The 17,649-nt window shown below is 39.6% G+C and overlaps 1 protein-coding gene across 18 annotated transcripts in view; it reads right to left on the bottom strand.

Annotated features, from left to right (window-relative positions):
- RAD51B (RAD51 paralog B) overlaps window positions 1–17,649 on the bottom strand; it is a 689,205-nt gene that overhangs the window by 572,836 nt on the left and 98,720 nt on the right. For all 18 annotated transcript variants that reach the window (XM_075065388.1, XM_032774777.2, XM_032774772.2 and 15 more), the window contains 2 exons: window positions 14,110–14,229; window positions 12,686–12,869 (listed from right to left, as the gene is read on the bottom strand). In XM_075065388.1, the coding sequence (XP_074921489.1) occupies window positions 12,686–12,869; window positions 14,110–14,229 (304 nt within the window). The remainder of the gene's footprint in view (window positions 1–12,685; window positions 12,870–14,109; window positions 14,230–17,649) is intronic.

Raw genomic sequence — 17,649 nt, 5'->3', positions numbered from 1 at the left:
TGCTGTGATTTTAAAATAGTCCAAGCTGAAGCAGCTGTGTTTGCTCCTAATACTAAAGTATCTGCAATGTCCCTTTTTCTTTTAAGGGACTTAGTCCACGTTAGTTGTTGCATTAACCGAAGGGCAGCGCCTTTTGAGCAGTTAGAATAAGTCGCTGCAATCTGAAAATGGGCCAAAGGAAGAGAAAATCGAATTGTACCAAGGGTGGCATTTAATATGGTCCATTTGAATCCTGACATATCGGGTGTATCCTCTGGTTCATACCACAATGTTTGTTCCTCAACTTGGATACCCTGTTGTGTTAATGAAATATTAGTGGAGTGGGATGGTGTATACTGTATAAGAGTGCATGTGATGTTTTCCACGAGAGGGAATCTTTCTTCACAAGTAAAATTTACTGAGATAGGACAATATCTTTGTGTATTTATAACAGTTCGGTTAATTTGAGTGACCAGGAAACACTTTGGTCCTTTCTCACCATGAGTGTAACAAATGCCTGGAAGCAGCATATAGTCTATATCTGGTCCCCATTTAGACACAAAATAGAGGGTTTTCTGAGGTTGCTCGTTTGGGTCTGCAGTTATGTTTACAAAGGTGATATGCACTGTTCCAAAGGTATTCCATTCTATCACCCGTTCGTACATATCACCTTGGATCCATAAGAACAATCTAGCGGCACAATAGGAGTATAAATCGCTAGAAAGAGAAGGTCTAGGCCATTGCAATATAGTGGAGGTGGTGTATGTGGGTATCTCTGAAACGTGGTGGGGCCTTCGGGTGGGGTGTCTCTGGTGAGGAGTGATATAACTTGGAAGGGGAGGGGTTGTGGGGGGGACATGGGAAGCCGCCAAATTATCTAATAGCTCAGGGATAGTAATACACGGCCATGGAACCTGGCCGACCTGGCAGGTCCCCGTACTGGGGATAAACCCTAAAATCCATTTTATCCCACAAAACCATGATTCTTCCCCACATTTCCCTCCCTGCCACCACACTATTGACCGTCTTTTGTACCATGGCCAATTTTTAACATCTCCAACCGTGAGTCGCTTGGGTTTTTCAGTTATAGAGAACGCTTGGGTGCTTCTTCTTTTTCGCAAGGGAAAAAGTATCTTTTTCCCTTGCCCGCCTTAAGGTGCGTAGTATGGCCTCAACTTTCTCCAAGTGGGTTCCCCAGTCTGGAGTATGGATGATGACATCATCTAGGTATGCGGCTGCATAACTAGTATGGGGGCACAGCAGCTTATCCATGAGGCGCTGGAATGTAGCTGGGGCCCCATGTAGCCCAAAAGGGAGGACTGTGTACTGGAATAGCCCGTCCGGGGTGAAGAACGCTGTCTTTTCTTTAGCTTCTTTGGTCAGGGGAATCTGCCAATACCCTTTTGTCAGATCCAGTGTAGTCAAGAATCGGGCACTACCCAGTCGGTCAACCAGTTCGTCGATGCGTGGTATGGGGTACGCATCGAATTGGGATACTTCATTCAGTCGGCGAAAGTCATTACAGAATCTCATGGTACCATCAGGTTTAGGCACTAGAACTATTGGACTGCACCACTGACTGTAGGATTCTTCAATAACGCCTAATTCTAACATTTTCTTTACTTCAGCCCTGATTTCCTCTCTTTTGGCTGCTGGGATTCGGTAGGGTCTCAGTGTTACCTTGGCTCCGGGGATCGTGCGGATATGGTGATAGGTCTCAGTCGTCCGCCCCGGTTTTGTAGAGAACACATCTCGATTGCGATTAATCATGTCGGCTGCCTCAACCTTTTGATTTGGCGTCAAGTCGGGTGATATCCTCACTTGCTCGTGTAAGTTATCCTTCTGGGGAAGGGTCTCCTGGGTGACTAAGCATGCCTCTCGATCATGCCAAGGTTTTAGAAGATTGATGTGGTAAATTTGCTCAGGTTTCCTGCGGCCTGGCTGCCGCACCTTATAGTTTACCTCTCCCACGGCTTCAATCACTTCGTAGGGTCCCTGCCACTGGGCCAACAGCTTGCTTTCTGCTGTGGGCACCAGGACCATTACTCGATCCCCTGGTTGGAACCGTCGAAGCTTTGCTTGGTGGTTATAATGGGTTCGTTGGGTCTCCTGGCTGTCATGGGTCTTTCTACCAGTGTGATCATCTCATCATAGGTGGATGGAGCGTTCTGACCTACCCATTTGCGGAGATCTGGTGGGAGTGCCCTCATGTACCGGTCTAACATACCTGTTTCTCAGTACTTTACTGTAGCCATCTGGCCTTGCCCCATCACAATACCTTTAGTTCATAAATACTAACAATATTCAGACTCATCAGCTTCTGAGGAATCTATCATTTATAAACATTATCTTTGCAACTGTAAGGGCTTGCAATTTAACCTTCTAAACACAATGACTGCAAAGCAATAGTATCTTCCCATCTTCCTGACTCTGAAGAGATACTTCTGCTGCTGCTCCTTAATTTTCTCCTTCTTTGAAAAGCTAAAATTAACAAAACTGATCAGCTTCACAACTGCTATTGAGAACACCTACATAGAATTATCACAAATCATGTCAATTTAATTAAGAAAGCTACATGCAGGAGTAGCGCAGTCAGGCACTGGAGTTATTCACTGGGGAGAAGGACTGAAAAACCAGAGGCTGAAGAAGGGATATAGACTCAAGGAGACCTCATCTCCTTTGCAACAACCAGATGGCTACGTGACAACTAGATTAGAACACTCTACTGATGCAGCAGCCAGGAGGCTGAGCATGGGGAAGAGACAGAAAGCTCCTTCTCCCTTCTAGCAATTGTGGGGGAGAGACTTCAAATTCATACAACACATACCAGAGACTGACATAAAAGTTCAGACCCACAGGAGGGTCCAAGAGCACTCTGCTAAAAATCTCAGTATCGTCCCTCTTTCCAGCAGCTGGTGGAAGAGGAACTGGACTTCTCATTGAGGTCTTGCCTGTGAAAGTATCGGTTTGAAGCCAAATTGTACACAATCATTTCTGGGTAATAGGCCTGGTCCTCTGGCTAGAACATGGCTGGTACGTTTTTCAGACTGATAGTAAAGTTTCTCTAACTGCTTCTCCTTCTTAGTCAGCACCTCGTTAACCAAATAAACACATTTGTATGACATAATATACAAAAACATTTCTTTTTAGACAGACTCAAAAGGGGCATGGTGAGGCAAGCATTTAGAAGAAGGACATACGTTTGTTCAAGAAAAAAGTGGAGGACACAACTACCAGTGGTTCTCAAACTGTGGGTCAGGACCCCAAAGTGGGTCCCAATCCCATATAATGGGGTCACCAGGACTGGCTTAGACTTCCTGAGGTGGAAGCCCGAGCCCCACCACCCAGGGCCAAAGCTGAAGCCCAAGCCCCACTGCCCAGGCCAATGCCCAGGGGCTTCAGCCCCAGGCAGCAGGGCTCAGACTTTAGCTTTTGAAACCCTTGGACTTTGACTTTGGTCCCCCGTACCCGGGGCGGCGGGGCTCAGGCAGGCTCAGGCTTCCGTCACCCTCCCGGGGTCATGTAGTAATTCTTTGTTGTCAGAAAGGATGTGCTGCAATGAAGTTTGAAAACCCCTGAACTAGACAATAGGCAAATATGATTATTTGTATAACATCAATAAGGTACTCTGGTAGTTGCTATACAGACAAGTACGAAAACAAGGTACGACCCTAAATAGCTTACAACCTAGACACTGCTCAATTAAAGGCCATTTGAAATTCAAATTTGTTAACATATCTCTATGCTGTTGGAAATATCAGAACATATGGGTTATCAATGCCACAATAAAGACAGTCTACCTATTTTTTCCCCAATGTTTTTTACATATTCATATCCAGTGGCAGTGTAACTTGCTTTTTTCATATCTTCTCCTCAAACTCTTTCCAGTTTTATTTGGATCTCCTCAACACGCTGATTTGTTCAGAGATAGAGTCTGCAGAGGTGTTGACAAACAGAACTGCACACTCAAGAAGAGAAGGAACGTGCAGTGTTAAGGATGATACCAAAGTTACTGACAACAGAGATAAAAGGGAGGACTTAACATAAAAAGAAAGAGAAGATACAGAGTTCAGTTTGAAGATCTTCTTCTTGCCCAACAGAAATACTTCTGTTCTGGAGACATTTAGCTGGATGAAGCTGAGATGATACCATAAATTTACATGGTTAAAGCAGACAGAGAAGAGGACAGAGGAGAGTCACTGCAGGCATCAAATGATATGTAAAGTTGAATTATTTTTGAAAACAAGAGTTTACAAAACCTGAGAATGAACAAGAAAATTTTCCACTAACTTTTTTTTTTATTATTATTTTTAATTATCATGAAAGCAGCCTATTGGATTTAAACTTTCCCTCACAGGATTCATAAACCAAACATATAGCACTATGCTAAATGCATGAGAGCCTGAGAGGGAAACTGTCCCGAAAATTGTAATTACTCATGCTGAGAGAAATAAAAATATAAACCAGGAGCAAATAGTGACAAGTAATTTTCCTTTTTAAAACTTTTCATTTTACGGTGTCAACCTCAAATGAAATTAAATGTATTTGTGAAAAAAACATGGTTTTTAACCAGAGCTTTCCTTTAACTCTCACATTTATAGTAGATAAAACAGTGTAAGTCTGACCCCAAAATGTCCCACTTTTGTTTGCACTATATTCATAGATGACAAAGGGAAATCTCTCCATCTCATTAAATTATTTCACTTCCAAGGCCTATTTGTCTCTTTGATGGAGGAAGGAAATTCCACCCCCCTTTTTAAAAACAAACGGATATGCATTTTCTTGTACTAGTGTTGACCAATGTCCTCAACATATGCAGTAGGACACATTTGCCCAGATTTACAAAGAGATCATCCACAGTGTTTAGGACAAAGCGATAGGAGCTCAATTCATCTCTGCTGTAAATCAATGGTGTTACAATAAATTGAATTTCATCCTAAGTCTCCCTCAGTCTTCTTTCCATTTTTATTTATTAAACAGAATTATTCCTATAGTTTGCTTTTGCAGGGGCATTTTTAAAAATGCTATCTAGAGAGAATGACTAGCCACCCACATGCATTTTGTTAACTGTTACTACTAATCAGCAGGCTAGCCCACAGAAATTAACATTTACAAAAGTTGAGCAAGTAATCAGAAAACTACTTAAAAACTTGTCACAAGAAAAGCAGTATGATCAGTACTATTCTTACTATATATTCAAATCTAGTTCTCTGTCTCTCTCTCATTAGAATAGTGATATTACTTGTTTCTAGATTGGTACGAGCACCACATGGATTTCATATAACAAAATTAACCTAAGCTGTAAACCTCATCAACCACATACTCTGCCTGGGAAAATTACTCAGAAAACATGTAATGCAAGAATGAACATTTCCTCTGATGTGATTTAGTAATGTCTCCAAACCTTGGCACAATATACCTGTATAACGTATGGGATGCACACATAACAAAAACAAACAAAATTCATCCAACTGTAAATCCAGAGTGTGTTTTGGCTTCTGGCTTCATCGAGTGGCTAAAAAATAAGATGTGGCTTACAAATAAAATGGTTTCAAAACACAAAATCACATTGAAGCAGTGTATACAAACATGGAAAAACCAAAGAATACGTACACCACCACATTTTGCTGTGGCATATTATACTGAGAAGGACTCACACCATGTAAAGTCCAAAATAATACATCCAGAGATTCTCTCAAGTTGTTTAGGTCCTTCCATTTTTTTATGAGAGAAAAATTATTTTTGTATCTGAGAGACTGTGGTGACTGTTTAAATATTTTAGCCTAAATCAATCTAAATCATTATTAAAGAGTCAATATTGGGTACATTCGTTTGGATCCAAATGCCCTTTAATGCACCATGCTATTAATGTCCCTTTTTTAATAGCTTTTATAAACACAATAAAAGCTTTCTATATTGTTTTATATCTTCAATGTATTCTACAAACAATAGATTTTTTACCAATTTTGTGTGCATATTTATTAATATCAAAAACAAAAAAAAGCCATTGAAAGAACATAAAGTTTATGAAGTCAAGTACTCAAAAGTTAAGAACTAATTCAGCCCTCTTGTGCACATACATTCTGATATAGTTTTTAAATTACATGATCACATACTATTTTTTCTACAGGACCCCTGCCTCATTCAGTGCACAGAATATACAGTGCTCACTTAAGAAGCTATTCCAGTGATTTTCAACCTTTTTTCATTTGTATACCCCTACAAAATTTAGAGGCATAGGTCCTTCTGGAAATCAGACGCAGTCTGCAGACCCGCATGTGTCTGTGGACCACAGGTTGAAAACCACTGTTCTATGGTAACAACCACCTTTTGCGGACACCGTAGTCTGAGGATCCCCAGGGCTCCGCAGACCACAGACTGAAACCCCGTGAGCTATGCAATATTTTACTTTTACTTCATTGTTTAATGTATGGCTTCCATTCATTACTGCACACAATTCATACCTACCCTTGAGGACAAAAGGAGAACTTAGACATAGAGAGATTAAAGTCAAAATTAGGTGCCCAATTAGGGACACCTAGGAATGATTTTCCAAAGAATTATATAGCACTTTATATATTCAAAGCACAGCTCTCATTTAGTTCAGTTGCAGTTGTGAGTGTTCAGCACTTCTGCAAATCAGACCCCAGAGACTCAATTTGGGCACCCAGAAAATGAACACAATAATTCATAGATTTATAAATTATAAAGCCAGATTAGAGTGGCATAATTTAATTTGACCTTCCACATAATACAGGCCATAGGACTTCCTTGAATTCATTCTTGTTTAAACTAGAGCATGTTTAAAAAAAAAAAAAAAAAACCATTCAATTCTTAGTTTTAAAATTTTGTCACAGAAAATCGTCCACAAACCTCGTCCAAAGGTTAGTTACCCTCACTTAAGGAAATTCAGTCTTATTTCTAGACTGAATTTGTCTAGCTTCAGCTTCCAGCCATTGGATCTCATTATACCTTTGTCTGTTAGATTGAGGAGCCCTTTTTTTAATCAAGTTTCAGTTCCCCATATAGGTATTTATAGACTGATCAAATCACCCCTTAATCTTCGCTTGATAGGCTAAATAGATGGAGCTTCTTGAGTCTTTTATTACAAAGTACGCCTTCCAATCTATTAGTTATTCTTGTGGCTCTTCTCTGAACCCTCTCCCATTTTTCAACATTTTTTTTTTATTGTGGGCACCAACACTTTTAAAGTCACTGCTTCCCAGGATACAGTCCCCCATCCTGTAAGTATGACATGCATTCTCTGTTCTTAGATGTATGACTTTACATTAGGCCATCCTGAAACACATCTTTGCTTGCGTGTGTCCAGGTGATTACTCTGTATCAGTGACCTGACCTCTTCATTATTTACCACTCCACCAATCTTTGTGTCATCTGCAAGCTTTATCAGTAATGATTTTATGTTTTCTTCCAGGTCATTGATACAAATGCTAAATGGCATAGGGCCAATAACAACACTATGCAGGGCCCCTCTAGAAACACAGCCATGCCATTATGCTTCCCTGTTTACAACTACATTTTGAAACCTATCAGTCTGCCATTTAATCTGTTTAATATGTGCCGTGTTGATTTTACCTTGTTCTAGTTTCTTAATCTAAGCATCGTGCAGTACCGAGTCAATCATCTTACAAAAGTCTATTGCATCAACACTATTATCTTTATCAACCAAACTCCTAATCTTGATCCAAAAAAAATCTAGTTAGTTTGACAAATTCTATTTTCTCTATACCTCAGTTGATTGACATTAATTCTTTAACAGTGAAGTCCCATATCAGCCTTTCCACTGTTTTACCCAAGATCTATGTCAGGCTGACAGGCCTAATTACCCAGATCATCTCGTTTGCCCTTTTTGAAAATTGGCATATCATCTTTCTTTCAGTCTTCTGAAACTTCCTCAGTGTTCCAAGACTTATTGAATGGTATCACTAACGATCCAGCAAGCTCCTCAGCCAGCTCTTAAAATTCTAGGTTGCAAATTATCTGGACCTGTTGATTTTAAAATGTCTAACTTTAGTAGCTGCTGTTTAACACCTCCTGAGTTACTGCTGGACTGAAAAGTGTTTCACTATCATCATATATGAATAGATCATGCTGCATTTTACCAAATACAGAACAGAAATATTTATTGAACACTTCTGTCTTATCTCCATTATTATTGACAATTCTATCATTTCCATTTAATAATGGATCGATAACCATCTTAGGATTCCTTTCCATGACCACCTGTGAAAAATTTAATTTAATTGTCTTGCCTAGCATCACATAAGAACTCTGACAGAGGCAGGGATAGAATCCAGATCTCCAGGGTGGCATTCAACTGCCTTAATTATGAGACCATCCTTCCTCTTCCTCATTCAGAGGACAGAACAAGGAGCAATGGTTTGAAGTTGCAGCTGCGGAAGTCGAGGCTGGAGATTAGAAAAAACTTTCTGACTAGGAGAGTGGTGAAGTATTGGAATGGGTTACCTAGGGAGGTGGTAGAATCTCCATCTTTAGAGCTATTTAAAGTCCGGCTAGACCGCACCCTGGCTGGGATTATTTAGGGAAAATGGTCCTGCCTTTAGCAGGGGGTTGGACTAGATGACCTCGTGAGGTCCCTTCCAACCTTTTGATTCTATGATTCTATGATTCACTACACCCCTTCCAACTTCTGCAACAAATGAGGCAAGGGTCTTACAGATAAGAGATTCTTTCACTACACAACCACAATTCATCCCCAGAGCAGGTACATCCAGTGCACTAAATGAGGGAGGATCCTGTGGAAAAAAATCATATGTGGTCATATAATTAAAGGAGTATCATATTGACATCCACATGGTTCATCAGCAAGGTTGCAATCTTTAGATCTACTGCACAGACCTCTGCCATTTGAGCTAAAAGAATAACTGATAATGACACTGGAGGGGAATGAGAGACATATTTTGTCCGTGGGTTTCACAGATATTTGCTGACAGCAAAGGAATAATGAGACTCAGGAATCGTGGGTTCCACTCCCGGTTCTGGAAAGGAGCATGCTCTAGTGAGCACACAAACTATTATCCTTATTTTCCTCCAAGCTTGACCACCCCATCCCTCCCTCCAGCCCATCCCAGTCCTGTCTATTCCCCACACCTAGCTCCTTGTCCTTCTCCCATTCTCCTTCCCTACCCAGTCCAGTCTCCATTTCTCAGGCTTCTCATCCCACTGCAAGTCTCCTTGACCAGCCAGTCTCCATTCTCCTCTCCCTGCTCCTCATCCAATCTGTCTCTCCCCTTCCATCCCCACCACTGGTTCACAGTCCCAGTCTCCCTCATTGGGCTCTTCATATTACATTTGTCTCTTCTCCCTGTCTCTTTGCCCAGTCATTCCCAGCTCTCCCCCTGCATATAACTCCTTGTGTCTCTCCTCTCCCCACCACACACTGGCTCCTTCTCTTTATCCAGCTGGGCCCAGTTTCTACCCTTCTCCTCCCCATGGCTCCCAGTTTCCTTGCCCAACCAGTTCCTGCTTCATTCCCTTCCCGCATCCACCCAATTGCTGGTGAGTATTTGCTTCAAGCTTCAATTACTTCAATTGCTTCAAATACTTACCAGCAACTACACACCACACAACAAAAAACACCAACCCAGGAACCAAACCCTGCAACAAACCCTAGTACCAACTCTGTCCACTTCTCTATTCAAAGGACACCATCATAAGACTTAACCACATCAGCCACACCTTACGGGGCTCATTCACCTGCACGTCTATCAATGTGATATATGCCATCACGTGCCAGCAATGCCCCTCTGCCATGTACATTGGCCAAACCGGACAGTCTCTACACAAAAGAATAAACGGACACAAATCTGACATCAGGAATCATAACATTCAAAAACCAGCAGGAGAACACTTCACTCTCTCTGGTCACTCAATAACAGACCTAAGCGGAAATTCTTCAACAAAAAACCTTCAAAAACAGACTCCAACGTGAAGTTGCAGAACTGGATTTAATTTGCAAACTGGATACCATCAGATTAGGCCTGAATAAAGACTGGGAATGGTTGGGTCATTACAAAACCTAAACCTAATTTCCCCAATACTAATTTCTCCCTACTGTTACTCACACCTTCTTGTCAACTGTCTGTAATGGGCCACTCTCTTACCACTTCAAAAGTTATTTTTCCTCCCTTGGTATCCTGCTGTTAATTGATTTATCTTGTTAGACTGACCTCACACTTGGTAAAGCAACCCCATCCTTTCATATATTTATACTTGCTCCTGTATTTTCTACTCCATGCATCTGATGACGTGGGTTCTAGCCCACAAAAGCTTATGCCCAAATAAATGTGTTAGTCTCTAAGATGCCACAAGAACTCCTCGTTGTTTCTTCTAGATCAAATGTGTGTTAAGATAAAAATGTAACTGATGTGTAAATGTCATGAAAACTAATGAAGGATTGTTTGTTTCCTATTACATTACCTTTTATATTGTGTATATCCCTGTGACTAATTCATCAAATGGGAATAGAACCTTGGAAATGCTAATGAAGGACTTAATGGCTGTAACAGGAAATGATCATTTCAAAGCAAGGGGACATGGAGGAGTAAAGACACATCAGATTGCTTTCTGTGTGGAAAAGCTATAAATATGAATTCAAAAAAGGATCTAATATCTCTGAACTATTTGGACATTCACAGGAAAAATGTTCCATATGCAAGACAGAGATCCTCAAAGTTATTTTGGGTAACTCTGAGAGACTTATGGAAAACTAGCAAATTACTACATTTCTACTATCATTGTGGACTTATAAACTTAGACTTATCTGTTAATGTATTTTATCTGCTTTAATCCCTTGATAACTCATTTCTTTTTCTTAGCTAATAAACCTTTAGTTAGTTTACTAGAGAAATTGGTTGCCAGAGTTGTCTTGGTGTACAATTGAAAGTATTCACTGACCTGGGGTAAGTGACTGATCCTTTGAAGTTTAGAGTAACCTAATATCACAAAGTCCAGTTTTCTGGTTGGTAGAATAGGCTGGAGAGTCTAAGGCAAATACCAAGTTTCAGTCAGAGGCAGAAATTTATGGCCAGAATTCTAAACCTCTGTATGGAAGGTTTCTAACGGAAAAATGGACAGAACCCTGAAATCAAGAAAGGACCAACAGACAGCAGGTATAATACATACTTCAAAACACTACACTAGTTCTGATACACTGAAGAACTTTAAATGGTGAAGTTTTGTTTTCTTTTAACCAACTGGAAATGGTTTATATGGAGTTAAACAAATCAAAAGGATAAAATAAATAACACAAGCACACAACCCTTAACTTTTCAATTCATCCAGTGTCTCTAAATCATTAGAAGCGCCATGAATATTAATATTCTGTTTCCCTGTTTCTAAGCAGGGTCATAAGCATGGTCTCTGGATGGCTCACAGCCAGCTCAAATTTACCATTTTAACAACTAAAATCAAATTAAAAAAAAAAAAAAAAAGACAAATGAACATCTTCCAGTATAAACTGTATAACCTTCTTCTTTGCCAGGGAACTGCATCACATTTTCCCTAAATATGAATAAAAGTGTCATTAAATACACACTTTCTTGCAAACTTCATATTTTTCCTGGCTTCTTTTTAGCTCTATAAATATAATTGGGTGCGGTAATTTGGGACACTACATTTGCACACAATTTTTAAAGGCACAGATGCAGAGTTTTTTAATTTTCTGAAGATATTCAAATGTCTTGATATTTTACAGAGTAAACAGAATCCAAATCCTCTTAAGCTAGGGATAGATTCTCCCCCTGACATATGCATAACTCTGACTGAGAAGGCAGCTATACAAACCATAGAAGTTACAGATGGACATGACTTCACATTTCTAAAGTCCCTACAGCAGTTTACTCCCCTATACTTAAACTATTTCTGTTGGTGGAGCCTCTCTGACATCACTTGGCAACTTCTTCCGTTCTCAGATTGATTTTACTATTAGAAGCTGTTCTTTATGTCTGAACTTTCCCTTCTTTCATTCAAAGCCATTACATCTTGTAATACCACTTTGATCAACCTCAGCCAGTCCTGGTATGGTACTGAAGCTCTTGTGAGTGGTACTGTAGGCTTACTGATAAGCCTGTGTCCTGGGGCCCGGTGCACTGTCACTATCTTTCTCCCACAAATCTGTGGGTATTTTAGTTCATAAAGGAAGGGCACTGCTCCAGATCCCAAACTCATAATCACAGCACTTGGGTCTGGAAGACCCAACCTTCATTTGAGACTTCACAAAATTTAACAGGAGGGGCAGGAAATTGACTATCAGCGGGTAAGACTGACCAAGAAACACTGGAAGTACTGCTTTAGACGACAGAATCAAAAGAAAGTTATGGAACTAAATTAGCCATGTCTAATTGAAGCAACACAGATAACAGCCTTACAAAAAAGCTAAAGAAAATGAAACACTGAAAAGAAATGGTAGAAAGAATTTCATAAAGCCATCTCTAAAGTCTGAAATAAATATTCAGGAAAACACAATAAAGTCACCCACTGAACTGTCCAAATAGAATGATGTTTTTTTTCACAGATGTGCTTACAGTAATTGGCTTGTCCATCCCTGTTAAAACGTCATCTGTTTTTCATCTTCCAGTCATTTTCATGCTTCTCTGATTTTATGACTTGATACTGTGGGCCAGAGACTTATAAAAAAAAAAAAAAAAAAAAAGGAAAAACTTACTGGTATTGAAAATTCCTCAGCCAAGTACTTCAATAACGATGCTTCTCTAGCCAGAAAGTTACTTCTCTCCATCAGGTTTCCTTGAAGTTTCATATCAAACTCCTTTCTGACCACTGAAGCAGCAGAGTCAATTATTACAAGCTTAACCTTCTTAGAAATGATTTCTTCTTCCAAAGTCTCAATCCTTTAAAAAAAAAAAAAAAAAGTATTGACTTAGGTGAAGCAGTAACATCAGACAGCAGGATGTTAGTTGTATAAAGTTAACACTCACAAAAATATTTTATAAGCATAAACCTGTTACACCAAATTATACTAAAACCTTTATATACAGCCAACCCCCCTGTCAACAGTCACCCTTGCTGGGTTATGGAGATGTGGAAGGGGGACGGAATCCTGCTCCATAACCACTACCACAGCTCTCAGGCTGCCATAGCTCCTGTACCCCATAGAGCCCCCTTCAGAGTGGAGGGTTGTAGGACCCACATAATATGGATCTGCTCTGTCCCATGCAGTCAAGGGGGTAATCAGGGAGATATGCATGCCCAAAGGCTGTGCCCTGCCTCCTCTTTCGCATAGTAGAAACATCCCATGTCTACCACCGTGGGTCCCCTCTACAGCCAAAGGGCCAGGTCCCTTTCTACATACTCGTCATGTAACATACATGTCAAAATTTGGTTAATATGCTAATAGTTCATCCTCTCTGATGAGGCTGTAGGTAGTATACACAGCACAAGTACTCTGCCACTAACACATTTGCAGATACACACAAGAAGAATGGCAAGATGTCCTTGCCACATCATAACCTGTCTTCATGATAACGTGTCATCACAAGTTGACAAAGTAACATGGCAACACAGGATCATCATGTAAAAGCCTTCCTGGCTGACAGTCATGAGTGGGGCTCCTTTCTCTGTTTGCAGAAGGATCCCAGCATCTCCTTTTCTTTCTCCCTCATAATGTGGGGATGGGAGGAAGATACTCAGGAGGAAAAGCTGGGAGGCACTTCCATGATTTTGTTCACTCTACCCTAAACTGAGCTAGGGCAAGCCGGTGCTCATCAGACGCACAAATTCCATAAGAGCTACATCTAAGATTATGAAGGGATTCCTGCAAACCACATTTTGCTGGCTGTGTATTAGAGTTTACTGCATTATAAAAACAGCAACATTAATATCCATTGGTCGTACACTAAATGAGACATCTTAAAAGCTTTTTCAAAATCTTCAGAACAAAGACAACGTGGGATCAAATACATGCATCAAGACACAGGGTTATTAACCGTTTTGCATGAGTCAGACTTGCTTAGCTATTGAAATGTAAAGGCCCAAAGAACTACTGCACATAAAGCTTGAGATGTAGAACATATTCATTACAGACCATTCAGCAATGATGGGCTTCTCACTGCACTCCAAAGCAAACAATACCTTTTCAGCACACTGTCACAGGTGAGCTCCCGATAGAGATGAATGCTACGGGTCATTGAAAACAACTTTTCTTCTGCGCCAAAATAATTAGGGAAACGGTGTTCTGCTATCTCAACCAACCTGTCAAAATTCAAAAGGCACATCACTGCAAATTCTGGGCTAAAAAGATAGCAATCTTCCTGTATCATTTCCACTGCTCCCATAAATTCAAAGTACACAAAGGAAGAGATATTTGATTAACTAAACAGATGAAGGGTGAGCAGATGTAGATTTAAAGCTAATAATACCGTTCTATTCTCAGCTATGCCACTGAATCACTAGTGAAGTTAGGCAAGACACCACTTCTCTGCATTTATTCATCTATGAATAAAATAAAAGCAATATCATTTCCCAAAGGGGAACTGTGAGGTTTAGTTACTAACGGCATGTCTATAAAAATAAGTCATCCTAACTTAGATCAGCATACAGCCGATACAGTAATTCATCACTGGTGCATGTCCGTATTTTGCTCCTTGGGCAAGTGGTATGTGTCTTTATCAGGAACGTATGAATCGATTATACTGTCAGTGAGGGGCATTGTGGGATGGCTTCTAAAAGTCAGTAACAGTCAATGTAAGCAAATAGTGTCTACACTGACACTGCAGTGACCTAACTACATCACTTTGACTCTACACCTCCCATGGAGGTGGAGTTATTAAGTCAGTGTAGCGGGGCAATTATGTCAGCAAGAGCAAAATTTTAGTGTAGATACTTACCTAGTTAGGTCAATGTTAATTGCCTTGCATTGACCTAACTCTGTAGTGCAAACCAGGCCTGAATGAAATGCACTTTAAGATTCTTGTACAAAATTCACTACTAAAATGAAAAGTATTATTGCTATAGTTCCGCTTATCAATGATATTTGCATTTAAATAAGGGTATTGATGATCCCAAATCATCTTCTCTTCTGCCTCAACCCTGTAGTGAGGTCACAAAGCTGAGTTTGTGTCATCACAGAAATTTCTTCGGCGACAAGCTGATGTCATAAACACAGGATTATGACATCACTGCAACATCCAGTAGACAAAAAGGCGGAATTGGGAGGAAGAGATCATGATTCAAATGCGAATTGATAGCAGCAGCACAGATATGGAGAGAGTTCTTGACCAAGTCAAATGCTTTTTCATGTATGGGCAGTTTTAAAAGTTTGCTTCAGCATGAAACTGTCTCAAATGACAATTCTCTGATTTTGCCACTTACCCAATTTTTAAAAGGACATGTGAAAGCCTAGAGCAGAAAAGGGGAATTTATTTTTCAGGCCACAGTGAAAGAACATTAGAAGGACAGCTCTGGCAAATAAAATCCTGAGTTTATCCACAAAACAGACATAATATAGTCAGCCAACTAAGAGGTTACCCAAGATGGCTGGCAGGAGGTTATGAAGGGGCATTAAGATAGGTCCTACACCATCCTCTCGCTTCACATAGGTCCGTGTTTCTCAGTCTTTCTGATACCAAGACCGGCTTGCTGCCTTCCTAACCCGAGTCAGGGAGATCTCATGGAACAGTCGTTAAGAAAAACTGATATAGATCACTGAACAGTTTTCATATGACAGCAACTTTCAGACACTATTGACTGATTTAAATGAGTGACCTACAGATGAAATATTCTATACCCTATTAGCAAGTCCCTGACCCATCCAGTCCATTAGTTGTCATTGTTAAGATGTGCAGCTGCTTATTACCATGCATGAATTGATCAAATCAAAAAATCCAGAGCACAATGAATGTTTTTCACCTGGTCCTGAACATTATTATATTCAAAAGCCAGGCTCTGAAAAAAAAGCCCAAAATCATAACTCTGAACTAAATCATTCCCAGTCATCAGCGGCCAACATTTTCAAATTCAGGTGCTTAAAGTTACTCAGGCACTTAGGTGGAAGTGGCATGATTTTTAGAAATGCTGAGCTCCCACAAATTGCACTGAAGTCAGTGCAAGTTGGAAGGACTCAAACACCTTTGAAAATCAAGCCACGTTTATCTAGGTACCTAAATATGGATTTAGGAGCCTAACTTCAGGCACTGGTGTTTAAAATTTTTGATCCCAATGACTATTGTAAATTGTTTTGCAATGTTCAAAATGAACAAGGAAGAGAAACTGTTTAACTTTGCTAGATAATATTTACACTCCATACACTATATGTGTGAAGAGAGTGACATCTGGTGGATGATATTTTTTCTCAAACACTGCACTGTTGAGATAAAAATCATATTATAAAATGTTTTCCTTTGTTTTACTAGAAATCACAATATTATTAAAACTGAAGCTATTTTGGAAATGTATGTTACTTTTCATTATAATTTGTGCTTACTTTATTTAAAAATAAACTCTTAACTGAATCATTAGGTTAGGCATTTTCACATCTTGACCAACAGTGTAATCTTACTAAGATAATCATTAATCTCCTTCCTCTATTTACTACTAAGACTAGTTGCTGCATCTAGAGGTTCAGAGCCAACTTTTCTGGGCAGAGACCTTGTGTTTCAATTAGCCCAGTATATTGCACAGCAACAATATTCAATAATAACTAAACTCCAGATTTATGCAAGTTGGGTGCTAAGGTGGAAGTAGCATGAAAAAACAGGAACTGGTAAGATGAAGTAAGGAAAGTCCTTCTGTTAGCTCTTCCTACTTCATTTCAGGTAGGATTGAGTTAAATCAAAGTGAATGAAATCACCAGTTTTGGTCATGATTTAAATCAGCAAGCAGGATATCTTGGTTTAAATAATCAATTTTAACTTATCTTGCATTTGTACTTTTTACTTTCTTACAGAAAGTTTGTTTCTCAATGGTTGGTATAATCAGTACTTCTTTTTGCTTACCAGGAGGATACACTATATCTATACACATTTAACCAAATTTTTTATAGCTTAACATACATGTATTCAGATTCTTAATTTTTATATTAGAAAACAATGACTGATTCATTTCTTATTTACAGAATGATTTTTTTAACTCATGATTTGTGATTAGCTGCATTTGGCTGAAAATTGGAATTTATTTAAAAATGCACAAAATCAGCATTGCAAAATTATTTTTATTAGTTAAAACTATCTTAAATGTGCTGAATACATAAAGAAAAAAGTAAATTTATAAAAATATGTTTTGACTTTAAAATAAACTAATTTATTAAACAAAGGTAATCTTATCTGTAATTAGTGAACTGAATTGATTGTAGTCACAATAAGAACATAAGAACGGCCATACCGGGTCAGACGAAAGGTCCATCTAACCCAGTATCCTGTCTACCGACAGCGGTGAATGCCAGATGCCCTAGAGGGAGTGGACCTAACAGGCAATGATCAAGTGATCTCTCTCCTGCCATCCATCTCCATTCTCTGACAAACAGAGACTAGGGACACCAGTCCTTACTCATCCTGGCTAATAGCCATTAATGGACTTAACCACCATGAATTTATTCAGTTCTCTTTTAAACACTGTTATAGTCCTAGCCTTCACAACCTCCTCAGGCAAGGAGTTCCACAAGTTGACTGTGCGCTG

Source organism: Chelonoidis abingdonii, chromosome 4 (genome assembly GCF_003597395.2).
Source record: "Chelonoidis abingdonii isolate Lonesome George chromosome 4, CheloAbing_2.0, whole genome shotgun sequence".
In the NCBI taxonomy this organism is placed as follows: domain Eukaryota; kingdom Metazoa; phylum Chordata; order Testudines; family Testudinidae; genus Chelonoidis; species Chelonoidis abingdonii.
The sequence above is the reverse complement of the archived record's forward strand: the minus strand, read 5'-3'. Positions and strand labels throughout refer to the sequence as shown.